Source organism: Symphodus melops, assembly GCF_947650265.1.
Source record: "Symphodus melops genome assembly, chromosome: 17".
Taxonomy (NCBI): domain Eukaryota; kingdom Metazoa; phylum Chordata; class Actinopteri; order Labriformes; family Labridae; genus Symphodus; species Symphodus melops.
The window spans coordinates 22,051,806-22,079,522 of NC_136707.1; the positions used below are offsets into that span (position 1 = coordinate 22,051,806).

Below are 27,717 nucleotides of genomic sequence, written 5' to 3' on the forward strand. Positions count from 1 at the left end.
GTTTTCATTTCCTCCGGCTGGAAACGTGTGTCGACAGTCTGTGCACGATCACAAGCAAAAAAAACAACAAAAAAGCAGCTTGAAGAAATAAATCTTTATTTTCATACAGCAGATTCTGATAAGAGTGTAATGTTGGTGTCCACACTTTGCCGTGTGTTACGCTGAAAGCTCAATGACTCAAAGCAAAGATGAGGCAAAAGTCACAACTGGTGTCCACGATGTGATGAATGCAACAGGAACATGGGTTGTTTCCTTACAGTCGGTGTGTTTGTGTCATTAAGGCAAAAGTCCTTCTCTATGATCGTCTAGCTCTACAGAGAGTTCAGATAGATGGCAGAGAACAATATAGCTAAAACATCTGATGTACAAATATACACACACACGAGGGGCTGGAGGGGAAAGATCACTTGTGTGTTTCCTTTTGATTTTCGAACGCGGCTCTTTACATGTTTGCGGTTTTTTTCTCACAGCGGCCGACGAAGCTCGGCATCCGTGCCGGGATTCAACGTCGTCGCGAGGACCCTGGAGGTGAAATGCAGAGGTCCTCTACAGTACATTCTTTCACTGTCTCTATGGCAACAGAAAAGATTCCTAACAGTCATCTCAACGACAAACGAGCAACATCAACAGTTTAAATACATCACATACAGGTTTGTTGGGTTTTCTTTGACCATTTGTATTCATTCGTTTCTCAAGTGCAGGTAAGAAAGGTGTCTTTAAATGTCACCACAAATATATATATATCTTAAATATGGGAGCATCTGTTGGGTAAATCAAGCGGTCCCAAAATACTTCCAGATGAGTGTTTGCAGCAGTAAAAAGGGTCCAACATTCAAATGGCATTTTGCCCTCCGTTCCTTCTCCAGATCAGGAGAAGCTTCCGGAGAGTAAAGTCTGGGCTCAGCTGCTCGTCCCGGAAGAAGAAGAGGACCTGTGGATCAGACGACCGGTGCTGAGCGGTCGTTGGTGACGGTTGGACGTAGTCTGACTGTGGAGAACGGGTTCCCTCCTCTGTGAAAATGCAAGAAAGAGATGTGTGAAGCGTGCAAGTAAACGTGAGAGAGGGGGAGATGGTGAGGTTTGTTGTTCTGAGGTGACCTACGCGAGGTAAGCAGGCTGAGGTCTGGAGACGCCGTTAGACTGAGCCGCCTGCAGAGAAAACACAGATTCATGAATTAACACCTCAAACATCTCTCTTTGCTGCTGTTTGTTGAAGTGTACAACACACACACACACACGCTCTCAGCTGCTGAGTGATTGGTCACACTGGATGAAAGACGACGTGCTGCGTCACATCACGAGACAGTCACAGAGGAATCTCGACCTTCCAGAAATTCAAGTCCGGTCAAAGATGAACCGCATGACGTTTTGTCACGAAGAGCCAAAGACAGTCAGTCGTTCTGTTCAGGGTTCACGCTCATTATTCTGTTCACAGATAATGTTTGTATGTAGATCGAAGCGTTCTGCAGACAATCTGATATTACACCCTGAAAGCATGAACCTACATTCATCACATTACATCTCATCCAGGCCCAGGAAAGGAAACGGGGGTCATGGTGAAGACTCAGGATCAGGATGAAACCGGTGTGAGTCTCAGGAGGAGCGAACACGCTTTAAAGGCAGGGTGGGCGATCTTCTAAAAACTAGCATGAATTTAAAAGTAGCATCCTCTCCGCTCTCGAGGATTTCAGCTCGTGCTGAGTGTGGGCTCGTGCGTGCATGGGGTCGAGATGTGTGATTGGTTTAATGAAACGTGTACCAAGCGCAGACATTGGTCAAAGTTTTTATGTGTTTACAGCTGCTGAAGATGAAGGATTTTTTTCCTTTCTTTTTCAGAGCACCTGAGTTATTAATTTCTGTCAGGACCTAAAGACAATGTCAACCAAAATCTTAAAAAGTACATCTGAAGGAAATGACCTACCCTGCCTTTAATACGATGTGGAAGAACAGTGCCACCTTTGGCCTTCCTCGTATCGATCTGAATTCAAACCAGGAACCTCCTCGCTGTAAGGCTAACCACTGTGCAGCCTATGACGATTCTACTCTCATCAAAAACAAAAACAACAATATAATTCATGTTTAAAATGTAATTTAAGTTACATCTTCTTTATACTTTTTTTGTAGTGTGTTTTGGAGTGCAGCTGAAGTGAACTGCTGTTCTAAACCTGCAGTACCGCACAGACTCCACCAGAGGTCAGCAGTGGATCAACGCGGTGTCCTGTTGAGCTCAGTTTTGGTAAAGTCATCTCTTCCTGTGCCCAGCGTTTCTTCCCACGGGGAGTCGAAGGCTTTCACATCGCTTCTGCTTTTACACGTTTGGATTAAAAAAAATAAAAAACACCACAGCAGCGATCACGAGGCGGTCATTTCCTACGTGAGCAGTTCTTAGAGAAGTTCACCGCCTCTCTTTGTTTATGTTTTGGAGTAACCCCCCCCCCCACTCTGCCCTTTAACTTTCTCACGTCACTCTCTCTCTCCTCTGAATAGATTCATTCCTTTGAGAGTCGTTACCTTTCCCTCAACAAACCAGTGAGGGTGCATTTTTTCTCATGGTGACAGTGCATTCCTGGGTAACCCCACCTCCCGCTGCAGCTCGGGCCTCCCATCTCCCCTTCCTCCATTCCTCTCCTCCTCTCACCTTTCCTTCCTCTCCACCAACGTGCAAGGCTGAAAAAAAAGCTTTTGTTTGCAGTTCGATGAAACCAAGAAGTCAAAAGAATGTGAACATAGAAATGCAAAGATTTCAGATGTTCCAGTTGGGCCCGGTATCAGCTTCGATGTAAGGACGGAGTGCAAACAGAACAACAACAAAAACAGACAAACAGGCTGCAAAAAAGCAGAAACAAGCAGGCTGATTATCGCTTCAACTTTGCATCTCAAAAAGCACATTGACATGAATGTTTATGATGCTGCAGGCACACACCGACACACAACCTCAGCCACCCACTCACACTCTGAACTCAACATAAACTTAAGCATCACAAGTGGAGAACTTTTTCCCACACGCGAGTCTATTCTGGGACGTGTGTGTGTGTGTGTGTGTGTGTGTGTGTGTGTGTGTGTGTGTGGAAGCTTTAGGAATGACTGCAGGATAAACTTCTCTGCGAGCGACCCTTATTTACCCTGGAAGTGGAGGGAGGGATAACATGAGGGTGAAAGAGAGATAGAGGAAGAAGACGAAGTGTGCAGATAAGAGGGAGATGAAGAGACAAAGAAGAAACTGAAAGAATGGAGAGACGGCACGGAGAAGGAAGGTGGGTATCGGGTTTACACAAAGTGGAATTCCAACCAGAGGCAGAGAGATGTGGCTCAACACACACACACACACACACACACACACACACACACAGGCATGGCGCTCGGGCCTTCATGTGGCTGTGGACCAAACGGTGGTAAATAAATACTGCAGAGGCAACAGGAAGCTCTCAAAGTGCCATCGGACCGCTGAACTCAAACATCATAAACGAGCTGACCGACCACATCAGGCGTCCGTGTGTGTTCTCGTGATCGGGCCAAACACACGTCCATGCATGTCATTACATGCTCTGTCTTTTACAACGTGCAACGTGATAGTGCGGCCACTTTCAGGAGCTTCGTTTGGTTAGCTAAACTTTAGTACTGCAGCTATCCGCGGCTAACGTTAGCTCAGCTTTTCCTTTTCCTACGAGCTCGTTGAAAGGTGGAGATTTCCCCAAGCGGAAGCTGAATTAACTCATCTTCCAAAGAAACAACACTGAGAAATAAAACTGTTTCTGCTCTTAGGCAGAAACAGGACGAAGGAGAAGGAGCTCACAGTTAGCGGACCTCGTTTATATATGTAGTCATTTAAACATGAAGTAAAGATGCTGTATGTAAAAAAGAAATCTGTCTCTCTGTCTAGCATATCAATTCATATTTTTTCAACAAATTTGTCTTTCACATCTTTTACACATATTCACTTCATAACAGCCAATGAGGACGCTGCTCTCCAGAGGGGCGTGTCCTCCACCAGCAAGTCTTCTGCTGTTTGAGCGAAAACATCTGAATGTTATCGACTTCGTTTTAACTCCGTATCCAAATGGATCCCTTTTCTCCCCTCTTCACCTTCTTTTCCCCTCTCTCCACTCACATCCAGGAAGTGCTGAGTCCTATGAGCTGAAACTGTCGTGTCTGTTGGTCTCTAAATAAACAAACTATTTGACCTTTCATTCGTTATCCGTTTGGAAAATAAGTTTGAAGTTCGTGTTGTTGTTGACACATTTTGAATAAATGTTTGCATTGATGAAGTGATATCTGTCGAACCATCAGCCGCTCACTTTTACGCTGGAAAAAAAGGAGTCAAATCTAACCAGAAGAAGTTCATGTGACCTGACGTGCCACAACATATTTACATTACATCCAGCACACAACTACAAAAGCTCTCAGAGGCAGGAAACCACTACTTTGGGTGACGCTTTGCATGCCATGCAAACAGAGGAGCATCCGTAAAGAGATGAAGACGAGCTGCTTCCATCGCTGACACGTAATGAACGCATCTGTTTCACTTCAGCTGACTTCATGTTTCGCTTGATGACCGAACATCGAAATAAAAGCCAGCACGAGTTTCAAACAGATTTTTCTGTCGTGGTGAGAAAACGGTTGCTCCTTGTCCTCGGCGCCCTTCACACTGTAACACAGCGGCTGTATTTCCACGTGTCCTGTGTTCCAAGATGGAGGACCAAGAGACAGAGCTGTCCTTCATCATCAATGCTGCGTGTGATATCCATAATACTCACATCGCTGGAGGTGCAATGCCAATCACGTGACCTCAGGCACTTTTCTGTCGTTTGATGCAAAAACATTTTTCATGACCTACACGCAATAAAATTTCCCCGTATCGCAGAAGAAGCAGATTCATTACGTGTGCAGCCTTTTCTTTGTGTTGGAAGTCATCGCCAGCGTCACGTCTGCGCCCGTCACTGTGGCTGTTTTTTACTTCACTTTTATGCAACTGTAGGACGTGGAGACGTGACGTGGAGACGTGTCATCAATCTCTGCACTTGGTTGGTTCAGATTAAGCAGGATGAATATCTCTCTGAATGTCTCCAACCGTGTGATGCAACCAGAAACTACAAACTGCCTAAACCTGACCTGAGGCAAACTCAAGACAGAACTGATTTTTTTTATGCATCAGTCAGCTGACAGCTGGTGGCATCAGGATATAATCAGAGACCTAATGCAAGCGTGCACAGTTCACCTGACACCACACACACACACACACACACACACAAGGTACAGCTGAGTGTACAGTAGTCGTGCTCCAGCAGGTATCAGGTGAGACGTAGCCTCACATTGCCAGCAGCACACGAAGGTGCGGCAGAAGACGGGAGGTCAAATTATTCCGGGATGATTAAATTCCTAGATACAGTTTTGAAACGGTCGGGCGGAGTCTTTCTGGAGAACTTTTTTCATCGCGGTTAAAATGAACTTGAGAGATAACAGCACCAAAAAAAACACGGCGCTGCTGACTGACCGTGTTGTGATCCAACGAGTTGGAGGAGGCCGCAGAGGGCGTGGGCGAGTGCCGGTGGTTGCCGAGCGTGCTGGACAACACGTTGTTCTTGACGGCGTACCGCTGCGGGCTGTCGCTGTAGTCCGCCGGGGGGAGCACCATGGTGGCCTCGTCCGTCTCCGTGTCCTGGTGGTGCAGGTTGACCACACTTCTGCTGCGGTACGGGGCAGCAGGCTCGCTATGGGGGAAACAGAGGATGAGAATATAAGAATAGAGTGAATACACATATGAAGGGCTGAAGAGGAGGAATCTGAAGACAGATGAGGACTCGACAATGCCAACACTCGTGCTATTCCAGTGTTTATGTGTAGACGTGTCCCGCAGCGCTGCTTATAGTTTAAACTTTCTGTTGGGCTGGCAGCGTCTCTGTGGGAGGTTCAGCACGTTAAGATCTAATAAAAGTATCCGACAGGGATTAGTCTCTTTGAAGAACAGGCTGCAGCCCACTCTCTGAACTCTCTCTTTTTAATCAGCAGTAAAAATCTATTCATCAGCACACAACATCCTGGTTCCTGATATTTTCCTGCTGAACTCGCCTGAAGACTCTAATTTTAGATCCATTTTCATCACACAGATTGGAGGGATATTTAATATTAATAGGAGCAGAAGATAACTAAAAGCTTTTTTCTGAGGTTGAACAATGAATGTGTCACAGGTTTCATGACGGTGCATGGGTCATGTGAGAGCACACACGCAGGAGAGGTTTAATACGGCTCCAAGACGATGGAGGAAATTGGGATCAAAAAAAGTGACAACAGGAATCAAAGGTTGAGGAATGGGAGAGTCCCCGACAAGATTAGTTATCACGCTCATAGTCGTAACCAGAGGAAACACTGCCAACAATACAGCTGCCTGCAACCTGAAACCACCTGCTGCGTGTGTGTGTGTGTGTGTGAGAAGGAGTCTCCTTACCTGTTGTTATTCACGAGTGGCTCAGAAAGTGTACGGCAGTAAGATGAAGGGAACCAGCCCCTCCTGTGACACACAAAGAGAGAGAGAGAGGAAAAGTTAGGGGGGGGTGATCAATCAACACACACGGTGAAAACACGGGGTGCATTGGGGTGTGTTCACCAGTGTTCAGTCGTGATGAAGAAACAAAAAGCGGCGACACTTTGAAATGAAAAAGTCTGACCTGATATTTAAAACTAGAGATTCAAAGTTAAAGTTTGATTTCATTTTAAAGCCTTTGTTTCTGGATGGAGTGAAGTCATAACATCTCTGAGTTTCTTCATCCTCATCCTCTGAGTCTTCATCATAGTCACCCTCCCCGTCCACATTCAGGAGGCAGAGAGGGGACTGACATGCAGGACAGGAGCCAGGAGCTGGACTCGAACCTGGCTTACCCCGCCTTTTTTTAGGACCCCCTGTACAGCCCCCCTACACAAGGACAGCTCCACCCAACGAGGTCACTTTTGTAAAGAGCATCTTCTGGATACTACCTCAGCCAAATGATGCAAAAAGCATATTCAGGATTAAGACAAATGAAGACAAACATCTTGACTTTACCTCCAACACTGACGTCAATACTGTCAGCGTGGAGAGTTGGGTATAAGCCTGCACGATTAGAGAGACATTAAGGAAGTCGTTTTTCCACTGCAAGCATTCTGACAGCACGCTAGTGCTGAGAGATACAGATCCCCTCACTTTACAGTTCTCTCTCTATTGTTGTCTATGTGCTATGTGGTCATATGGTATCCATGGTAACAGAAACAGGAAACTTTAAAGAGGAGACATCCTGATGAATGGACGCCTTTATCTTTAAGGAAATGTTATCAAAGGAGACCTCTTCAAAACTGAAAACTTCTTTATTATATTGTCATTCTTCCAAATAGTTCATCGACTTTAAGGATAATCAATGATTTGTTTGAGATTTTCTTGACGTTGTGTTCAAGCTCTTATCTCAAACGTGCGGAGCGGACGCTTTTGCTGGGACATGAAAGAATTACGTTTAGTAAATGAGACTTCAAACCCGTAAAGTTTGTGGTTTAAAAAAAAATACAATTTAAGCAGCTGTTTGTTCCAGCACACACACACACACACACACACACACACACACACACACACACACACACACACACACACACACACACACACACACACACACACACACACACACACACACACACACACACACACACACACACACACACACACACACACACACACACACACACACACACACACACACACACACACACACACACACACACACACACACTGCAGCTTGTAGATACAGACACACTACACGAAGCGGTGTGTGCGGCTGTTGCTTGTGCAAACACTGCAAGCTATCACATGCTAACACAAGCTAACCGCCTGCATGTCCAACAGAAAGCAGACCGCAAGTCAAGCTAACCTGACGTTCTGCCTCACGTTTCACCTGTCTAGGACTCCATTTTTCTGTCCTTTGACACCAAGTCCACGTCCGTCGTATTTGACAGTTTGAATCCCATCCTACCACTGTGCAGGTGAGTTTAGGAGTGGATACAACTCAATGTCATTGGCTCCCCGCTTACAAACGTCCCATGCCAAACAAAACAAACATCAAAATCCTCAGTCTCTGTAGACACACATGCATGCATGCATGGAGGCCCTGAAGGGATGATGAGCAGCTTTACATTTGCATAAGTCCATATCTTTTTATTTTAGGAAACAGCTGCTGATTATCTTTACAGAAAAAGTTTATACAGGGAACACTTTATTTGTTTCCACTCAACAGGTTAGCTTGTCGTTAACAACAATCCTGTCTATCGAGCCAGGATAACTCTGACAGTCCTGCACGAATAATAAGAATCCAGTTGTTAGAAAAGAGAGCATGCTAACGACGGAAGCAGTCACGTCAGATGTGTATTGTTTGTTAAATGTTGAGTGGTTTGATTTATCACCAGCTCATTTTCTCTCTCTCAGTGATTCTCGTGTATCTTTGCCCTGCTGATATTCATCCGTCTGTCCATCCATGTGTGTGTGGGTGTCTGAGTCAGGCGGCTGATGCCAGGCATGTTGTTGAGAAACATATTCAAAGCTGATTTATGACAAATAGAAAAACTAAGTGTGTGACCTGAATGCATCAAAGCCGCCCTCCTGCAGGACTCAATGTCGATCTTTTAAGAAGCTGTGCTCTGATGAACATGAAGATTTAGACTTTTTAAGCCTGCAGGTGAGCCAGCTCGCCTGGCTCTCAGCGGCCGGGCAGCGAGAACAAAGTTTGAGTTTGCAGCTGGCTCACTTTTGAAAACACTTCTGAAATGATGGCTGCCTGCCCTTGATCAGTTTTTTCTTTTTTTTATATAAATATGAATTTTCAAGGTGATTTCCCTTGAAAGTGACAAAGATCAAACATGATAAATGATTAAAATTCAAAAACACACATCCAAGAGCTTCAGATCAAATCTCTGTGTAAAAAGTCAGACATCAGAGACGCACGCAGAGCATCAGCCCGGTGGTGAGTGTCAGTGTGGGCGAGCAGGTGGTGCTCTGAACCTCTCTCTCTCTCGGCCTCCCTTCAGTCAACTATCAATACATCCCACCCTCAGGCCATACTTCACTCTGGTTTCTGTATCAGTGGAGGTTCCAGCTCAGGCAGCACTCGTGTGTTCGTGTGTGTGTGTGTGTGTGTGTGTGTACATGGTCAGCATGACAATCAGGAGAGGGGCCATCTGTCCAGAAAGGAAATGTCGAAAGTCTCTGTCAATCACCTGAACGCTCTGGAGAAGGCTGAACGTGTTTAACAGATAAAAAGGAACATTTCCTCATTGCCCTCGTCTTCAAAGGCTTCTGCACAGCCTCGGCTTAAACACGGGGAAAGTTGATCATCATTACAGACAGTTGTGTCATAAATCATTGTCAAAAACATTTATAATTTTCCAAATAGTGATCAAATCTTTCATGAATGCAGAAATACTCCAGAAGTTTACTCCAGACTTTTTTGAGAGTTTTTAGATTGATTCATTTTTAAGTGTAGAGTGCTAAAAGTTATACATTTTATCTGCAGTTAAAAAACCTAACACCTATGATGTTGCTATTATTAATTATCTAGGTAATATCCTTTTTTTTCAGGTGTTCACGGCCCACTTTACAGCCGCGTCCAGCTGCAAAAACATAAAGATCAGGCTATTATAGGTCACATTTTAAATTCCACTAAATATGTTCAGGTGAAGAAAAAAAAAAGCTCATCTGTGTTTACATATATGTATGTATATAAAGGAATCAGGTCTTTGTCATATGCTCTGAAATATGAGGACATTGTGCTCATTTATTTAACGAGGTGATTTTAGTTCAAACACGAGCAGTGATTCCACTCACTTTCCGTTCTTCTCCATTTCTCCGTACATCCAGCCGTCTCGCTCGTCGGGGATGAGCAGGACGATGACGTCGCCCTCGTCAAAGCTGAGCAGCGTGTTGTTGTTGCCCGCGGTGTGTGGGAAGATGGTTTGCACACGCGGCCTCTTCACAATATTGTTGAGGCCTGTAGCCACAGACACGGACCGGGCCAGGCTGCTGTCCTCGCTGTTTGCGTGGTCTGAAGGAAACAAGGAAAAACACAAAGAGTGTGAATAAAACAACAACAATGCCAAGAGTCAGCAGCCATGCTGAAGTTTGATGGTGCAGTAATACCTGAGTGATTGTTGTTGCTGGTCTTTACAGCGGGCGTGTTGTTCTCCTGGGTGAACATGTTGGCCAGAGGGCTGGTCTGAGCCTTCAGAGGGGGGGCCGGGGGAGTGGACATGTTCTGCAACAAAAACAGACATTACAATGTTAGCACGTTTAGAGTTGACTCTTTGTGTACAGAACACACTCCTCTTCACTTTTTAACATGGTTTACAGTCATTTTAGCTATTAACAGATTGATTAACCAACAATGTACACAACAGTTCATTGAAGATCGGGGTTTCATCAAACAAAGATCAAAATGTGGACAATTAGGTGTTGGTCTTCAACATATAAGCTGATTAAAATCTATTTTTATTTGTATGTGTAAAATTAAAACGCCAAAAGCTAACAATGTAGCTATAATAGCATAATTAGCAAGACATAAAACTTCTAAAAAACCCGGGCCGCCCGCATCACCGCTAGGTTACTGGCACCTCATTAGGTATCGATATCCACGAAAAATCTTAAATATTGTTTTTCTCTGTCCTTTAAAATACAGGTGTGTACATCAGGAAGCTCTGAAAGGAAAAGGAAGTCTGTCCCGTCGTACCACACTGTGCCGTGACGGCGAGGGGGAGGGCAGAGGGGTGATGGTGACGGGCGCTCGCAGTCCTTCGATCATCGTCAGGATGCTCTCGGGCATGTCCGTGGCGTCGTTACACTGGTCCTGCCAGCTGCTCAGCTTTGAAGTCAGAATGTCTCTGGCCTGTCCAGAGGACACGGACACAAGACGAGATATTTAAAGAAGAACACACATCATCAGAAGACAGAGTGAACATGGACATGCTGCGATGTGCCGACATCGCGGGTTTGAAATGAAACCGTCCTGCTGGTGTTTTAAGTAGATTTAAAGATGGCGGCGGTTTTCCCTGTGAGGTGCCAACCGAGCCTTGGTGCTAACGTTGTACCTTGTCATGGAAGGAGGCGAACTGGTAGGAGAACAGGCAGTGTTTGTCCACCAGGAAACAGAAACGTCTCTTCTCCTCCAGCAGAGCCTCCTTACAGCCGTCAGCGATGAACAACTGCATGTCCATCTGACGACTCGTCAACGTCTCCAGGCACTGAAAACACACACACACACACACACACACACACACACACACACACACACACACACACACACACACACACACACACACACACACACACACACACACACACACACACACACACACACACACACACACACACACACACACACACACACACACACACACACACACACACACACACACACACACACACACACACACACACACACACACACACACACACACACACACACACAGGACTATTATTTCACTTACACTCAAACAAACATGAATCAGGTGTCTCTATCTGCTCTGCCTTACAAAGTCCTGAATGAATCGTTGTGTCTTATCTCCCCGGCCACACGCTTCGCACCTTGTTCCATCACCTTTCAGATTCGTACACAAACCCAACGGCGTGACTGCGATGGACGTTTCCTTTCTGAATGTTCTAATCTGCCTCTTGCAGGGGCCGAGGTATCGCTAGGAGAGTTTACTGTATCGACAGATTTAGTGTTCAGTTTAAAGGACAGGGCAACATAAGGGGGGGGGGGGGTCTTATCTCCACAGACAGCAGGATTATAAAGAGGTCAGAAGGTCTCTGAGAGAATCACAGACTGGTGTGTGTGTTTGTGTGTGTGTGTGTGTGTGTGTGTGTGTGTGTGTGTGTTCAGTCGATCTTACATGTCTTGTCAAACTTTTTCTTTTCATAATCACTAAGTGAGTTTCCACTACAAGAACTCTGACCAGGAAATCTGGACTTCTGTGCCGTTCGTGTCTTTCCACTACGAGGACCAGGGTCTAAATCAACTCTTTGGTCCTTTGGGGTGGGGGGGGGGGCTTTAGTACGGGGACTTTACGGGGCTGTGGCTTGCAGAGCTGAACATTTATTTGTAGATTTTACAGCGTTCAAAAGATTATTTTCAGACAAGAATATAAGATCAAAATATCCTTTATTGTCCCCAATGGGACGTCAACAACTATTTGGATTATTAGGAAGGATTCCTCATATCTACCATCTCTGAAGTATGGATGTTAGATTATCACCTCGGGCCAACAGTATTTACAAATAGTTTAATCTTTATTTTATTGTCTGGATTCCACTTCTGGCACGTGCGATGCATTTGTATGATTTCTAATTGTATAAATCATTGTTTTCACTCTGATACCAATGGTTACATCATGCCATCAGGACCACACCCATCCAAACTTCTTTTGTCCCGGACTTTTAGTCGAAGCACACCGTCATCCTCATCCAGCTGGCTGGGATTGGCACGCCTGTAACGACTGTTCATTCGATGGCACACGCCCTCTCTATTCAGCCTGCACAACCGCTTTCCTCAGGTGAACCCTTCAATGGCCCACGGCCCTATTCATCACCACACTACGCTGGATTAACTGCATTCAGCTACAAAAAGTCCAGACTCTCATCTTCTGAGTGAAACCCAGAAACACATCTTCACCATTAAGGCTTATCTGAGGATCGCTCATAACTAAAGAGATAACCAATGGGAGGCTACAATCCAAGCTCGTCCAGGATGTTTGTTATCTTTTTAACATTCATGTTCCCGTGCTTCTGTATTGATCCAGTGGTAAATATAAAAAGGTTGGACCGTGTGGTATCTAGTCATAAAAGCTGAGCTGAGATCGTCTTTGTCTAAACAGTTGCGTCTGTCTCGCTGACTGAATGGGCGTCCGCCTGCCCGTCTGTCTCTCTAATGCCAGGAAGTCCTCGCATGAACCCGTCCATTTGGAGCTCATGAGATCTTGATAACAGACTTACCTGTGTGTCAACAGACGAGCAGATGCAAAGTTCTGCAGCAAACATGCACACCCACACGAGTGCAGAGCAGAAACAGCCCTCTGCTTGTCGCTCTCTCTCTGTATGTATTCAATCTTAAGCCTCTGTTTTTTTCCAGTTACTTCCAGCTGTATTTACCTGAGACATCCCATAATAATACCCTGCTGGCTGTCAGGAGCGGCTCTCCTGCAGTTTGATTCAATCAAGAAGAACGTAATGGATTAGAACAAAGGCGGATAAAGGTTAATACGAAAGTGTTTGTCTGAAAACTTTTCTGTGACTTCATGTCAGTGAGGACTAATCTGACTCATCCACCGTGTGATGTAAAGACAGCGTTAGACAACTTCAATCTTCAACTATTTGTCTGTCACTATTTTATCATTAAATCGCAGAGCATAAACAAATATTACGTTTATTCTACGCTGATCAGACAGAAGAGAATGGATATGAGATCTGCAGAGTTTTGCTTGCAGTAAGATAAGCCCCGCCCCCTTTTTGGGGTCATAAAATCTAGACCTACAGTGAATCCCCAGGCTGTAAACACATTCAGAGCTGATATAAATACAGGTTTTTATGAGCGGGTGTGAAAGGGACATCCGAAGCTTTTTAAGCCAGCCTCAAGTGGACACACGAGGAACTGCAGTTTTTCTTTTCTTTCCCGCACTTCTGCATCGCCTTCATCTTTCAACGCTGCGGCTTCCCGCTTGGTCCGAAATCATAAAACATTCTGAAAATGTGAGCGTCAAGACGAGCGCTATACTGAACAACAATCAGCCTGTTTAGTGTTTACGTTTGTTTCTTTGGGATGAAATTGAGACTCCTGCATGTGCATCACTCACAGAATGATCAAGGTGTATTAAACAGAACAAGGTAAAGACAAAACTGATAAACATGTCTCTGCATATCCACAGTAATGATCATGAAGCTGCACTGATTTATAGGTCTTGCATTAATTGCCTAATCAATATCCATCATGTGCATTGATGATTAAATCATTTGAGAAGCGGTGGAATCATCTGGACGAGGGGGAAACACTGAGTTTGAAATGCTATTTCCTCATACACACAAACACACATGGACGCACGCACGCACACACACACACACACACACACGGACACACACCCCGTCTTAATCACTTTAAATCTATCAACACTGCAGCGGGCTTGTTGCCATGGACAACCCGTGTTTATCTTAAGAACTACGAGTAAGGAAAAGCGAGGGATGGCAACAGGCTACACACGCACACACACACACACACACACACACTCACACACACACTACACCAAAGAATCACTCTCTCTGAACATTTCAAAGCCTCCATATGTACCTCGATCATACACTGTTTAATTGTTATGAATGTTCGCAGAGCAGAACTTGGAGCTCAGTTGTATTTCTGTAGGAGAGTCATTGATCGACTTAAAGGTCTCTTTTCTGTGGTCGTGTGCTCCTGTTTGGATCTTATCTCTGTCAGCCTGTAGGCGGGGCTGAGCGTGATGACCGAGCACACACACACACACACACACACACACACACACACACACACACACACACACACACACACCCAGGTGAGCAGAGCTGATGGATGATAGAGAGGGTTATGTAAATGTGAGGCTGCTGTGCTCTCACAGAAACAGCTTTGAGACTGAACTCTTCTTCTGCTGTCGCTCTGTGAGGGCGTGTCCGTGTGTGCTAACAACTTCAACTAAGAGCAACGACACAGTGATTCATCGTTCACTCAGTGAACCCACTAAGAAGATAAAGGTACATGACAAGAAGCATGAATGATGCTTCATACAAACTGAACAGCGGGGAGAGAATACATATCAATCATATCAAAGGTTTATTTAAAAATAACGTATCAAAGGTTCATTTTTCGAGGCTTGTGTGAAGTTTTTATGTACAGAGATAAACTCAAGCGAGCCGTCACACTTCACATTACACTCAGCTTCCAATGATCCACGCATGTATGTGAAGTAAGGAAGGAACATAAGTCAGTAAAGGAAGTGAGACAGCTCCAAGCCTGAGTGAGTCTTGTTGGCACTTTGCTACGCTCTCATGCTAACTTTTAGCCAACCTAACACCAGGCTGAGAGCTGGAGCTGAGGCGGCTTTGAAGCCTCCTGACAAGCAGCTCCACAGCTGCAGCCCGCCACGCAGATCAACCGTGGGCTCATTATGAATAACTCGTTTCTTTTGTTAAATCAGAACAGATGAGTTAGAACTAAAATATGCATAACGCAGTAACGCATGAGCTTATCAGATCTTTTTTTTAACCAGGCTGTGAACATGTTAATTTCTGCTGTACAAGCAGTGTGTGTGTGTGTGTGTGTGTGTGTGTGTGTGTGTGTGTGTGTGTGTGTGTGTGTGTGTACATGTATCAGTAGCAGCAATGCTGGTGCACTGCATGAGGGTGTCGTGTGTGCAGGAGCAAAACAACCAACATGCATGTTGTGTTCCTGCACAGAGCTGAATACTGTTACACGGCCTTTGACACGTTGCATATCAGGTGTCAAGGGTTCTTAATGTGGCTGTAATTATGCACACATGAATGCACGTGTGTGTGTGTGTGTGTGTGTGTGTGTGTGTATGTGTGTGTGTGTGTCACATGTCTTTGAGGTGTCAAACTGCTCACCTCGCTCTCCTTGCTCTCGTACTTGTTGGCGTTCTTGCCCTGGCTCTTCCTCCTCAGCTTCTTCAGGTCTGACTGTGACCTCTCCAGTGAGTCCTGCTTCATCTTGTGCTCCATCTGGTATCTCTTAAACGTGGCCTGCAGCAGAGGACACATCCACCTCAGTGCCGGAGCATCAACTGCAGCTCCAGTTAGTTGCCATGTTGGGTAACTTCTACTCAAAGTCAGTTTGACGCATCGACTTCGTGTTGTAGAAACATAATCTAACCATGAGAGTCTGTTTCACGCTCGGGTTTGGAGGCTTTAAATATCCAGCAGACTTCAAATGAAAAGTTAGGAATCACAAGAGCAAGTAGCTGCCAGATTTAATAGAAGACCAGATGTCTTATGTTAGTGTGACTTTAGTATTTGTGACCTTTATTCACTCCTCTTGAGTGACTTTTGCTCCATCTACAGTAGAATTTGAAAATAAGACAATACGTGAAATGTGATTAAAATAACGCCTATTTCCAGCCACCTCTGTGCAGACACAAAAACAAAGCATCATCTCGGTGTTTTAGTTGCATTTACAAAGCAGCTCCAGACATTTCTCTTCTGCACGATGCTGCAGCAGCAACAAGTTGAATCAATGAATTGCCATGACAACAGGCATGATGGTAGAAAATGATACAGCAGTGGATAACGTCATGCTTCTCACCGCTCATACTCTTCATGATCACACCTATTGTTTCACACGGAGAGGTCTTTTTCAATGCAGCCAATTAAAGGATCATTTCCATCAGAGGGACATAATCAGGGGACTTTATCAGGTTCTCTATCGCAGGGACCGGAGCAGGAAGAAAGTTGCAGGAACCCCAGAAGGACATGACTGGAGGGGTCGAAGGTTCTCAAAGTGCAGGGAGGTATTTATCATAAGTCAAGTTTTCACATCCTTCACAGCTTCCGCCCACCTCAGAAGCTACACTGGCAGAATCCCTCCGTGTGTTTAGACTCGGGTGGAACAGACGATAATGTGAGGAACCTTTTGACCCCTGGAAAAGAAGCTTGTGTGTAGGCTACACTGATAAAAAAACTGAAACAGACAAAACACACTTTATAAAGCAGCGTGTGTTCTCCTGACACACGCAGAGCGTACTCACTGTCATGTATTTGACGTCCATGTCAGTCTTTTTCTCCAGCTCGGCTATTATCTCTCTGTGAAACCTCTTAAACTTCAGGAGGAGGAGGAGGAGGAGGAGGAGGAGGAGGAGGAGAGGGGAAGAAAACACACTGCTGGTTAGAAACATGAGGGGAGGATGGAGTGCAACAGTTTGTCTGTTCGCTGTCAGCAGCAAAAAATGGGGAAAGAAAAAACAACTTTAAGTCTCAAAGAAAGACGTGGAGAGCGATCATTTCGAAGCGTATCGGTGCGAGCGTGCGGGGGCGACGGCCAAGGCCGAGGCAGCGCTTATGAATGAGTCAGACACAAAGCGTGGGAATGCCCACAGCTTTCTCTCTCCGTCTCCCGTGCTCTCAGCTCTCTCTCTCGTCAGAGCCAGTGTTTCGAAGCGTTCCCCTTCGTGCAGCGCTTTAGCGATGGAGCCCGGCATCCCACACGGGGAGGAGCAGTGAAATTTAAGACCCCGAAACTGAAGGAACAACACAAACCCTCAGCCAAGTCCACATCGGATTTCATTCCATCTTCTACGTGACCTGAACTGATGCTGTGACTCAAAACGTTACCAATCATCCCACTTACAAAGAGTGAGCCCCAGAGGACAGTGCTGCACGACTTTAAGACCCCAAAAAGACTTTAAGATGCAACTTTCAAACTCACACTTGTGTTGTTTTGTTGCCACGCCTCGAGTGTATGAATATTTTGGTTTGTTCATGCTCCACGCTGTGTGCTGCTGGTCTTAAGTCACAGATGCATGAGATAAAGATGATTTATATTTGAGTTAATACTCAGGTGAAAGTAAATGAATTAATGCACTAACAGCTCCAGCTGCTGTTTTCCCCGGGCGTGTCGAGACCTGTCTGCTGTTCTCATCAAGGAAACAAACCAACAGGTGCTCCTGCAGTCTGAACCTGTTGTTCTCCCTTCCTCTATGTGCGTATCTTATTTGTGACGCTCCTGTAGCTGCTGTAGGTGAGGAGGAGGAGGAGGAGGAGGAGGCAGTGATTATCCTTCTAATACAGGAGGAGGAGGAGAGAGAGAGAGCTGCAGACTGAGTGTGTGTGCCACTAAACGGTGTTTAGCGAATTGAGGCTTGGCTCGCGATTGTCTGCAAATACTGTGAACAACAGGTTTAGAGGCTGATGTGGGGCAATTAGGAGAGCAGTTATGTTGCATAATGATATTTGGTAAGCGCACAAACACATGGAGCACTCACATTCTCTTCCAGCTCCAGATGAACCCTCCTGTGGACCTCGGAGATTTCCATCAGCACGACACCTGAAACACAAAGAGAGACATGGTGAGGGTCACTGCATCATGCAACAGTTGCACCAACACAATGAGCACCATGTATGCACAATACAGTATGTACCGTCTATAAAGAACTCAAATCCATCAGATGTCAGCGGCTACATATTTGTGTCACAAAGGATTTCTTTCGCTGGGTTGAAAGGAAAAACAAACTATGCCAGGACCGGAAAAACCGGACCACCTGCCGCTCTGGAAACAATAAAAAAAAAAGAAAAAAAGCTGATGGCAGGCAGCCACAAGCTACAACCTGCCGTCTCTAACTGCTGCCAAAAAAAGCAATAAAATTAGGATTATGTTGCATGGTGACTACATGGAAAACTGTAATTAATTCCCTGTTGACCTTCCAGGAAGTGAAGCTAAAAGAACGCGTCTGATCCGGACGGCCTTCAGGATGACTCGTGTGTGTTTATCATGGAGCCTCGACTGTGCTGCAAACAAACGATAAAAGGCCTCTGCCTGAGTCTGTGTTTATGCAGTAACACTTCTATGGAGAGGCCCCCCCCCCTCACAAACACACATGAACACCCTGATGACGGCTGGACATGAATGAACGCTGTGTGTATTTGCAACAACATGTGAGAGGGCCGACCGTGCCGAGAACTTCGTCCGGCACGGGAGGAGGATGAATCCATGGAGGAGGAGCCAAAGTGACCCGACAGGGAATACATTTCTCCAAGATATTTCTGCACTCATATGAACAGATAACCTGAGATAAGAGTTTTTAATAAATTGTATGTCGATCCCCTGCGTCCTTCTGCTCGTCCTCTGGGGGCGGCAGGGACGTGGGTTGGGAACAGGAGGGTCACCAGGTATCTGCCTGAGCACTGCCGAGGTGCTCCTGTGCAAGACACTGACCCCTCCACCCCGACACCCACCAGCCCAGGAGCGCCCCCCTGTGGGCAGCTCCCCCCACTCTGACGTCTCTCCATTCGTGCATGTCCACAGGATCCTGTTTGTGCACGAGCATGTAGCATGACTCGATAATAGAGCAAATTATTTAAGTTGATATTCTTCTTCTTCAGGTTTCGACAGTCGTTTCAGAGAAACACTAAATTGATGTTTCTGTTCCAGTTTAAAGTTCAGAAGTGTAAAAGTAGAAACCACGACAGGTCGAAGTGTTTGAGTGGACCTGGGATCATTTGTTGTTCTACATATAGAAACAGATCTTCACCACAGGAACTCAATACTCCACTGTTTCTTTCCCACACAGCTCTTCCCATGTGTATTTATTTCTCGTGCACGGTGAGTAAATAAATAGACATTCCTCAGGAGCCAGCACGGACTGAGCGATGAGGCAACCTCGAGAAAAAAAACACAGATTGGTTCCAGCCTGCAGACGAAGTGGGATATTTAATTTGTCTGTTAAACATTCAACACTGAGGGGAGGTGTTAGCTCGGCGCATGAGCTCGACTTCAGACACTTCACATGTCCTGAGTTTGGAGGTTTCAGCCCTGACAACACAAAGGACGATGTGACCACAGATTATCTTTTAGTCGTTCTCCCATCAAGGCTGTGATGAATGTTTTACTGCGTAACTCCCTGACAGATGTTCAATGAGCAGCCAGCATGACTCTGTACATTCATCGGCATGTAAACAGAGCCTCTCCCTGCGCTGTCTCCGACACCTTTCACCGACACGCCCTCCCTTATTATGGGGGAGACTCACTCTTTGACTCAGAGAACTTCAAACAGCTCGGCAGATAAAGGACAAAAGATCAGCCGAGTAAAGACGGAGGAGGAGGAGGAGGAGGAGGAAGGGGAAGAGGAAGACAGAAAAGGGGAAAAAAACCCAACATGGTGGAGATAAAGAAGTCTTGATTAAGTGTGTGACACGTCTGACTGAAAGTCTCCTTATCTACAATATGTCATCTTAACAATGTCAGCAGGTGAGGTGTGGAGCCAAACAGCTGACAGACTATGAGCACATAAACGTTGTTCACCACTCATTAAAAATCGGAATACTTCAATCAATGCAAATGTGTCTCTTTACTTTCTGAGCGACCATAAAGCCTCCCTCCAGCAGACCTCACTCATTTGTTTATTGTTGACGCGGCCTTTGCAACACGTTGCCGGGCAACAGGTGTCACACAGTGGATAAGAGCCGAGGCGATCCACGGCCAACAAAATGAAACGGAGATAAAGAAGCACAGCACAGACGGGCAGCTGTTCGTCCAACACAGAGTCATGTCTGGCTGTGGAGGAGTGGAGAAAGAAACACCGAGCTACGTGGCTAATGTGAGGCGTGTGCTGTCACCGCCTGCTTTAGTATCAGCTGGAGTCAAGAACAGGTTGCTTTAGTGGATTAAAGTGTCCGCCCTCCTTGATTTCCACGAGGCGGGAAACACGATCAGATTTTAAAATACAGTGACCCTGTGTTTATGAAAATCTTAGTCATCAATGAAGGCGTCTTTCACAGCTTCTGAGCTATACATCATGAAGAGATCAAAATGATGTTAGCAGTATCTCTCGTCTGTGTGTGACCTGTTTTCTCCTCGGGCGGGGCTGCTCTGCTCTCCCCCATCCCACACGTCCAATTCCTCAAAAACATTTTCAATGTGACTCTTAAGTGTTAAGTTTAGAGCAAAGCAATATCCAAAGAATGTCTGTGAACCAGGAGAGCAACTTTTCTCAGAGTTTTATCAGCATGAGATTGACTAAACCCGAAAGACAACAACCTCCATGTACGATCATTAAACTCTTATCAGAAAAACAGAGGGAGGCAGCGTCCTCATCGCTGCAGAAAACACCTGGTGCAAACAGTGAGTTCATCTGTTTGTGTGGATTCAGTTCTCCCGCTGGAGGATGTGGAAGAAGCTCCGTCTGTTTCTGGTGAAGAACTGTAAAGCAGGAGGAGCGACCCGATCAGGTGACTTAAAACAAACTCAAACAGCTTTCAGAGTTCCCTGAGATATTTTAGAGTTCATCCTCTTCATGGGTAAGTCATGCACGACACGCAGGGAACGAGGCCACAGGCCAGACTTGAACCCAGGCCGCGCGCCCTCGAGGACTCAAGCCTCCGCACACCAACCAGCGGGCGACCATCGTTAGATTCCTGAGATGATCCTGTTAACGACCGCTGTCGCGTTGCACAATGATTCCTGGTGACGCTTCAAATGACAGTTTGCATAACATAAGTGACGTGTCATGTAATGATGTGCTTCAACATGTTTTTAGTTTCATAAAGTGTTTCTCTCTGCGTGCTTTAACTTTCACTGCGTCACATGTTTTTTTTATCCATGGACAGTAAAGGTGAAGCTGATTCTTGAGTTCTGTGAAACAGCTGCAGAATAAGTGCTCAGCTCTGTTGTGAATGTCTCAGTGTCACTTTGTGCTGTTAAACCATTTTCTGATTTAGATCAGTCGTACTCTCCCTCTGGGGAGACATAAATCATGCACCAGAAGAATGTTGTGTTCAGGTTCTTCAGACACGAAGGAAAAAACGATACACAGTCTGAAAAGTGCGACTGAAGAAGCTGCAATCAGAATTTTAACAGTTTTTTAATCTAAAAAAAATGAGGTTTTTTATGAAGTCAATTGTTGCAGCTCCGTGTTTTTTTTTTTTTTTTGCAAAAGTGATGCAAATAAGCTCAGCCGCCATCGTGTTCTTGTAGATTCACATTGATTCGATGACGGTGTAACATCGGTGTCCCTGTCTGTGAGTTCACATGATGGCAACATGACACAGTGGGAGCTCCACACACACACACATTCAGACACGCACACACACACACACACACACACACACACACACACACACACACACACACACACACACACACACACACACACACACACACACACACACACACACACACACACACACACACACACACACACACACACACACACACACACACACACACACACACACACACACACACACACACACACACACACACACACGTGGATGTGGACACAAAGGAGACTAGATTACAGGACTTTGTTTTGGAGTATTCGAACATTTCTACCATTTTATAAAATGTAACAACAGATCAGTTACATGAGAAAATAATCATCATTGAAATAATCTCTGGCTGTGGCTCTGTAACAAATCCTTTAGGTCTCCCTTTCCATCACGATTACAGGATAAACAAACCGAAGGAAGCTCTTCCTGTTTGTATATGTATGTGTGTTTTTTGCTATTTAATCTTCAACCTTTTCTCCGCATGATGAAGAATGATCAACAGACTCATAAACTTGGCATTCTTACGAGCCTTAAACCTGGAGCTGCGTTGCGGTTCCCGTTGAGCGGAGATGAAGTTCAACAGTCAGAAAATAGAAACTAAAGTCTGGGAGCGACAGAACCACAGCAGAATGTGTGCAGAAAATAGAAGACGATAAATAAGCGCAACAACCTACTCTGAGCTGATTTTGACAACAACACGCTGCAAAGCGGCCCACGGTTCTTCCTCTGTGTTTAACTGTAGGCAAAATAATCCTGGCATCGCACTGAGCCACCTGACACACTCTGCAAACATGCTGGGATTATGTAAAGTGGGACTGCTGCCATCTGAACGACCATCAAAGGACACTGTGTGTGTGTGTGTGTGTGTGTGTGTGTGTGTGTGTGCGTGAAGTGGCTGCTGTAAAAAGACAACAACACGCTGCATGTTTGTGGTTTGTCAGAACTATGCAAACCTCTTTCAGCAAACACAATCAGTTACACGTCAATCTCTGAACCCGTCGACTGTTGCTGCCTCTCGTTGCCGAGGAAGACTTCTGATCTTCGCTGAGCGCTGAATGACTTCCTGCCAAGACTTCCCTTTTCTGTGCGCTGCGTTGTTTACAGTCCAATTAACAACTTGAGAAATGAGGATGTGTTCAGATCACACAGAGAGAAGCACACAGGCTTGACATGCTGACACCTGATTGGTTAATACTTTTCTGATAACTTAATGTCCTACAAATGGAAATCAGAACATTTCGTATACTCATAAATATAAAATGTATATTTTAATCAGTAAATACAGCTTCATGGGGTCCAAATGATTAGTGTGTGTTTCAGATCTTAATTCTTGTGATGTTTCAAGCAGATAATGAAACGGGTCAGACACCTGAGTGCTTGAATGAAACAACTGTTGATATTTGACCTCTGGCAGAGGAGGAGGAGGAGGAAGAGGAGGAAGGGGAGGAGGAGGAGGGAGACTAAAGGAATTAAAGAAAGAAGGCAGGAGGACGAGGTGCACCGGTCCTCGAATGCCTCTCGAGAGTATCTGGTTTCTGGTCGGCGACGCGTCACCGGAGCTCAGGTTTCAAGCACGAGAAGGAACAGGAGCAGGCAGAGAGAACGGAGGCACCCAACTGTTTTATTCTTTGTCCCAAACTTTACATGTCCAGCTAAATGTAACGCCTCCATAGATCCCTCCTTATTGGACGATTCATGAGATCCTGATGACACAAGATCCGGCTTGTTCCTGGGATGTGCACGTCGGACTCAAGTTACAATGCATTTAGGTTAACAGCCGCGCTTCATTAGACGAGATGACGAGAAGAATGGTGTGTTTAATCACATCCTGCTTTACATAATCCCCCATAATGAGTCAGACTACAGTCTGCGTCTGTCTCTCTCTCTTTCTCTCTCTCTCTTTTAGGGATTAGTGGGAGCTGCAGCAGGTCAGAGGTGAGTGTGACTCATCTTTGACATTTTAACTTCACCCAAACTGTTTCATAATGCTAATGTCACTCCTGCGTCATCTCCCGCTTGCTCTGTGTTCATCTGAATATCAACACCTGGGATTATCATTTCAGAGTCCAGGTTGGACGACTTCGATGGACGCTGATAAAAATCTTTCGTTTATTTGCATCCCTCCCTTCAGTTCCTCTTCACTTCCTGTCACAGGACGCATATAGCTCAGGGAGCAAGCTGTCCTCATTCTTGATTTACCGCTCTAAAGATGAGCTGACGAGGCAGGAAATCAGCCAAACATTTGAAAGCGTGTGAACTTTTCCAACTGGTTCGATAAATGTGCCAACTTTAAGATGGTTGGGATTAAACATCGCGGCGTTGAGCCTTCGACAGCCTTAAAGAGATAGTCTCTCGATTAAATGTTTTTCACAGACAGGCTGTGGCTCAGGTGTGGGGTTCAATCCCCAGCTCCTGCAGCCACATGTCTGATGTGTCCTTGGGCAAGACACTCAACCCCAAGTTGCTCCTGCTGCTTCGTCAGCAGCCTCTACCATCAGTGTGTGAATGTGTAGGTGTGACGTGCGGTGTTAAAAGTTTTTTTTAAAAACTTTATTCGTCCCCATTGAGCGATTCAAGTAATGTAGCTGAAATGAATTAAGGAGCAAGCGAACACTCAGCGAGCCTGACTTTGTGTTTGGAGCATCACTTGGAGCATCACTTGGACTGTGCCAGGACTTGGACTGGACCACGTGGCACTTCCCATTGTGCGGGTGATTTTAATTAGCAGTTTTGCAGCTAATCAGCAGGGGAGCTGAGAGACGTGCAGCGGTTAAATCAAAGCGTGCCACCAGTGACGCCGAGTGAGGACGCCAGACCTCTTCAGGCTGCAAATGAGCCTGTGGGAGCCGGAGCCTGGGGAGTTAGACAGAAACTAACAGAGAAGCAAACAATCCGTCCACACACACACACACACACACATACACACACACACACACACAGAGTCGTACATCCATCACACGCATCATGCTGACATTAATCAGAGTATAACTGGCGCTGTGATCGAGCGCCCTTGTTTGTCGACTTGGATGATAATAAGCAGATCTGACGGTGCACACTTGTTCGTCTTGTTTACTTTCTGGGATTTTCAAAAAGGTACAACAGCTGGTTGAAAATGCCGCAGTGATTCCTTCCACTGAAGAAGAAAAGACATCGACCTCAACAAGCCTGTTTTCATTTTTTGTGGAAAACGTTAAAGACTTTGGAAGATTCGTCTCTGTGCTTTGAATATCTGATTCTTGCAGACTTTCCTCTGAACTGATTTTTCCTGCAGGACTTTTTTTTAGCGGCCTATTTTGCATGTTTGAGTTTTAGATCGATGACTGGCGCTGGTTACGTTACTTTAGCTTCCATTTATGACTGTTTGTCTCATTGATTTTTTGCTTCAGTAAATGTGTCAGTCTTCTATCTGTATTGATTGGGAGACACTGCATTTATGTAACAGGCAGAAGAAATGCTTCCTTCAGTCTTCAGACTTGGCCCGGTTGATCCCAGGGGAGAGCGAGAGGACCGAGTGACAGTGAAACTTACCTAATTCTCTGGAGACCGGAGACACTGCAGCGTTCTCCCCGATCTTAGACATTGCATCAAAATACAACTTTCCTGCCAGGGTCATTGCTGGAAAGATGAAAATGAAGATTAATGTTTGTCATCGTGAGACAAACAAACAGAATAAACAACAAAACATTTTATTTATTTATTTTTTACGTTTTTGTTGTTGGTTATAGGTGCCAATCCAGGCAAAACTTGTGTGATGGAAAAAAAAAATATTTTGTTGCCATGGAAACTCTCAGGAAGATGATCAGCTCTGTGGTGAAAGCCTCACAGCAACCATTCACAGATCTGTTTACAAGAAGCTGATTTTCTAAACAGTGAAGACATTCACCTGCTACGGATTTCTCATAGTTTTTGCCCAGGTTGACGAGGTTCCTCAGGCCGGGGTTGAACTGCTCCATGACACTCTGGGTGGGTGCAAAGAAAAAAAAAAAAAAAAAGGAGGGGACAGTTAGTCATACAGTGTTCACTCAAGCTTTTAAATGTTGCTGAACCACAGGCGGGTTTTCCACATCGGTGACTCAAATGTGAATGAGTGACATCACCTGGGAGTAAAGGTGAGGGAGGATTAGACACTCATTCCATGTCCTGCACTGTTTCCTAACATGACCTTTGACCTTTAAGGCACCAAGTCAACCGCATGACCCGTCAGCAGGCTTTACAGAACGACTACATCATGTCTGAGACTCAACATGTATCATTGTTATTACACAAACCACTGACTTATTCCTCCTCCTATAACCTCAACTACAGGATGAGGTATGAGCGTATGTTCAATGGAGAGCAGAGCTCCTGACAGACACAGCGTCTCCTGCAGCGATCAAAAACGCGCGACTCAAAGCATCAACTCAGGGTGAAGCAGAAGCGACGGCTCCTGCCAGTAAATGTCACCTCTCAGCTTCTCTTAAACATGCTGTCTGAGGGGCAATCTTTGCACAACACAGACAGCAGAGCATGGCGCTAATTTGCTGCCCTCCTCATGTAAACATAATGTATCATAGGGAGGTGATGGCTGGAGCAGCCTGCTGTATAATCTTACCACACAACACACAAAGGCAGCTGAATTATTAAACCTGGAGTCTTTCTCCTGTGTTTCATCACACCATGGAGGTGTGGTGGGCTCCCCCCGAGAGGAGGGATGAAAGCTGCTCAAAAAGACTTAAATGCCCTTTTTTGACTCCTTATACAAACTCACCTTCACTTTGCTAAGTGCTAATCTGGCTACACGATGTGTGGTGAGTTACAAACCCTCCCTGAAGAATGGCTTTCACCCATTCATGCTACTTTTATTGTTATGAACGATTCCCTTTTGGTAGGAATCAAATGTAATAGAAAAACAGTTTTCACAGGAGCAGCAGAGAAACAAAAGCAGGAAACCTTTTCACACACAAAAAAGTGACTTCTTCATTTCAGAGAAACTGTTTGAGCAAAACACATGATTTAAGTGCTGAACACTTTGAGGAGGAAAGGGCACTCCTAGGGTGGGGCTATTCTCTGAAATACTCCTCAGTTATTGGCTCTCCCAAAAGCTCTTAGAATAAATAAAGGGCTTGAGCTGAACTCTTTTGTGTCTGTATTCTTCTGCGTAAAACTCAAACAACTAAAGATGAGGAAACCTCTTTAACAACCTAACTAACCTGCTAAAATGTTAGAAAGGACTCATATTTCTCATCTTTAATAAAGCCTTCTAATTAGCACATGTATCACACAGGTTAGGTTTCCATTGTGTCCAGCAGTTTTATCCCATTTAAATGGCTGGAGTGCTCTAAAAAACTTCCGCTAATTAAGAACTCCTGCAAGACAATACGCAGGTCAAAACTCCCTTTGTTCATGAATTGTGGGGAGTTGAACTCCAGCTCCAACCCTGTGCGCATGATTTCATGCAGGTGTGTTTTCTCTTTTTGTCGCACCTGTTGAGTTCCCAGCAGCACCCACCTTGTAAGTGCTCTCGGTGAGCTTGGACACCTCCTCCGTGCTCCTCGACATGTTGAATGTTTAAATCCCAAGCGACTCCCGAGCAAGAACAAAAAAAAAAGATATAAAAACTACGAAACGCCAAGTGCAGGAATACAGGAATTTAAAAACACTAATCCAAAGTGGCCAAAAGCTACGGGCAGCTGAGATCCCTCATAGCCAGCAGGAGACGCAAGACGCACACACAGCGACCATGAAAAGGTAAAAAAAAAAAAAAAAAAAAAAACCAGTGAGAAAGAAAAAGGGGAAAGTAGAGCGAGTCCAGATATCTGCTGCTGCTGCTGCTGCCTGTGAGCTCGGGAAAAGCTGAGCTGTCAAACTTGTTGGAGGTGGTTAGTTCAGAGCAGGAGGAGGAGGAGGAGGAGGACTGTGGAGGTAGGGAAAGGTGGACACAGGTGTCA

At 45.3% G+C, this 27,717-nt stretch overlaps 1 protein-coding gene across 2 annotated transcripts; it reads right to left on the minus strand.

Annotated features, from left to right (window-relative positions):
* Window positions 1-79: 79 nt before the first annotated feature.
* baiap2l1b (BAR/IMD domain containing adaptor protein 2 like 1b) lies at window positions 80-27,717 on the minus strand. Of its 2 annotated transcripts, none has more exons than XM_079367041.1 (14): window positions 27,278-27,717; window positions 25,674-25,749; window positions 25,319-25,405; window positions 18,010-18,071; window positions 16,777-16,848; window positions 15,641-15,775; window positions 11,089-11,241; window positions 10,731-10,886; window positions 10,145-10,259; window positions 9,833-10,049; window positions 6,443-6,505; window positions 5,492-5,708; window positions 1,103-1,149; window positions 80-1,011 (listed from the first exon to the last, which is right to left on the minus strand). In XM_079367041.1, the coding sequence occupies exons 1-14, from the start codon at window positions 27,326-27,328 to the stop codon at window positions 939-941; spliced, it is 1,524 nt and encodes a 507-aa protein (XP_079223167.1). In that variant the 5' UTR covers window positions 27,329-27,717; the 3' UTR covers window positions 80-938. The 2 variants fall into 2 exon arrangements, with proteins under 2 accessions (XP_079223167.1, XP_079223168.1); XM_079367042.1 differs by lacking the exon at window positions 27,278-27,717 and adding an exon at window positions 25,888-26,366.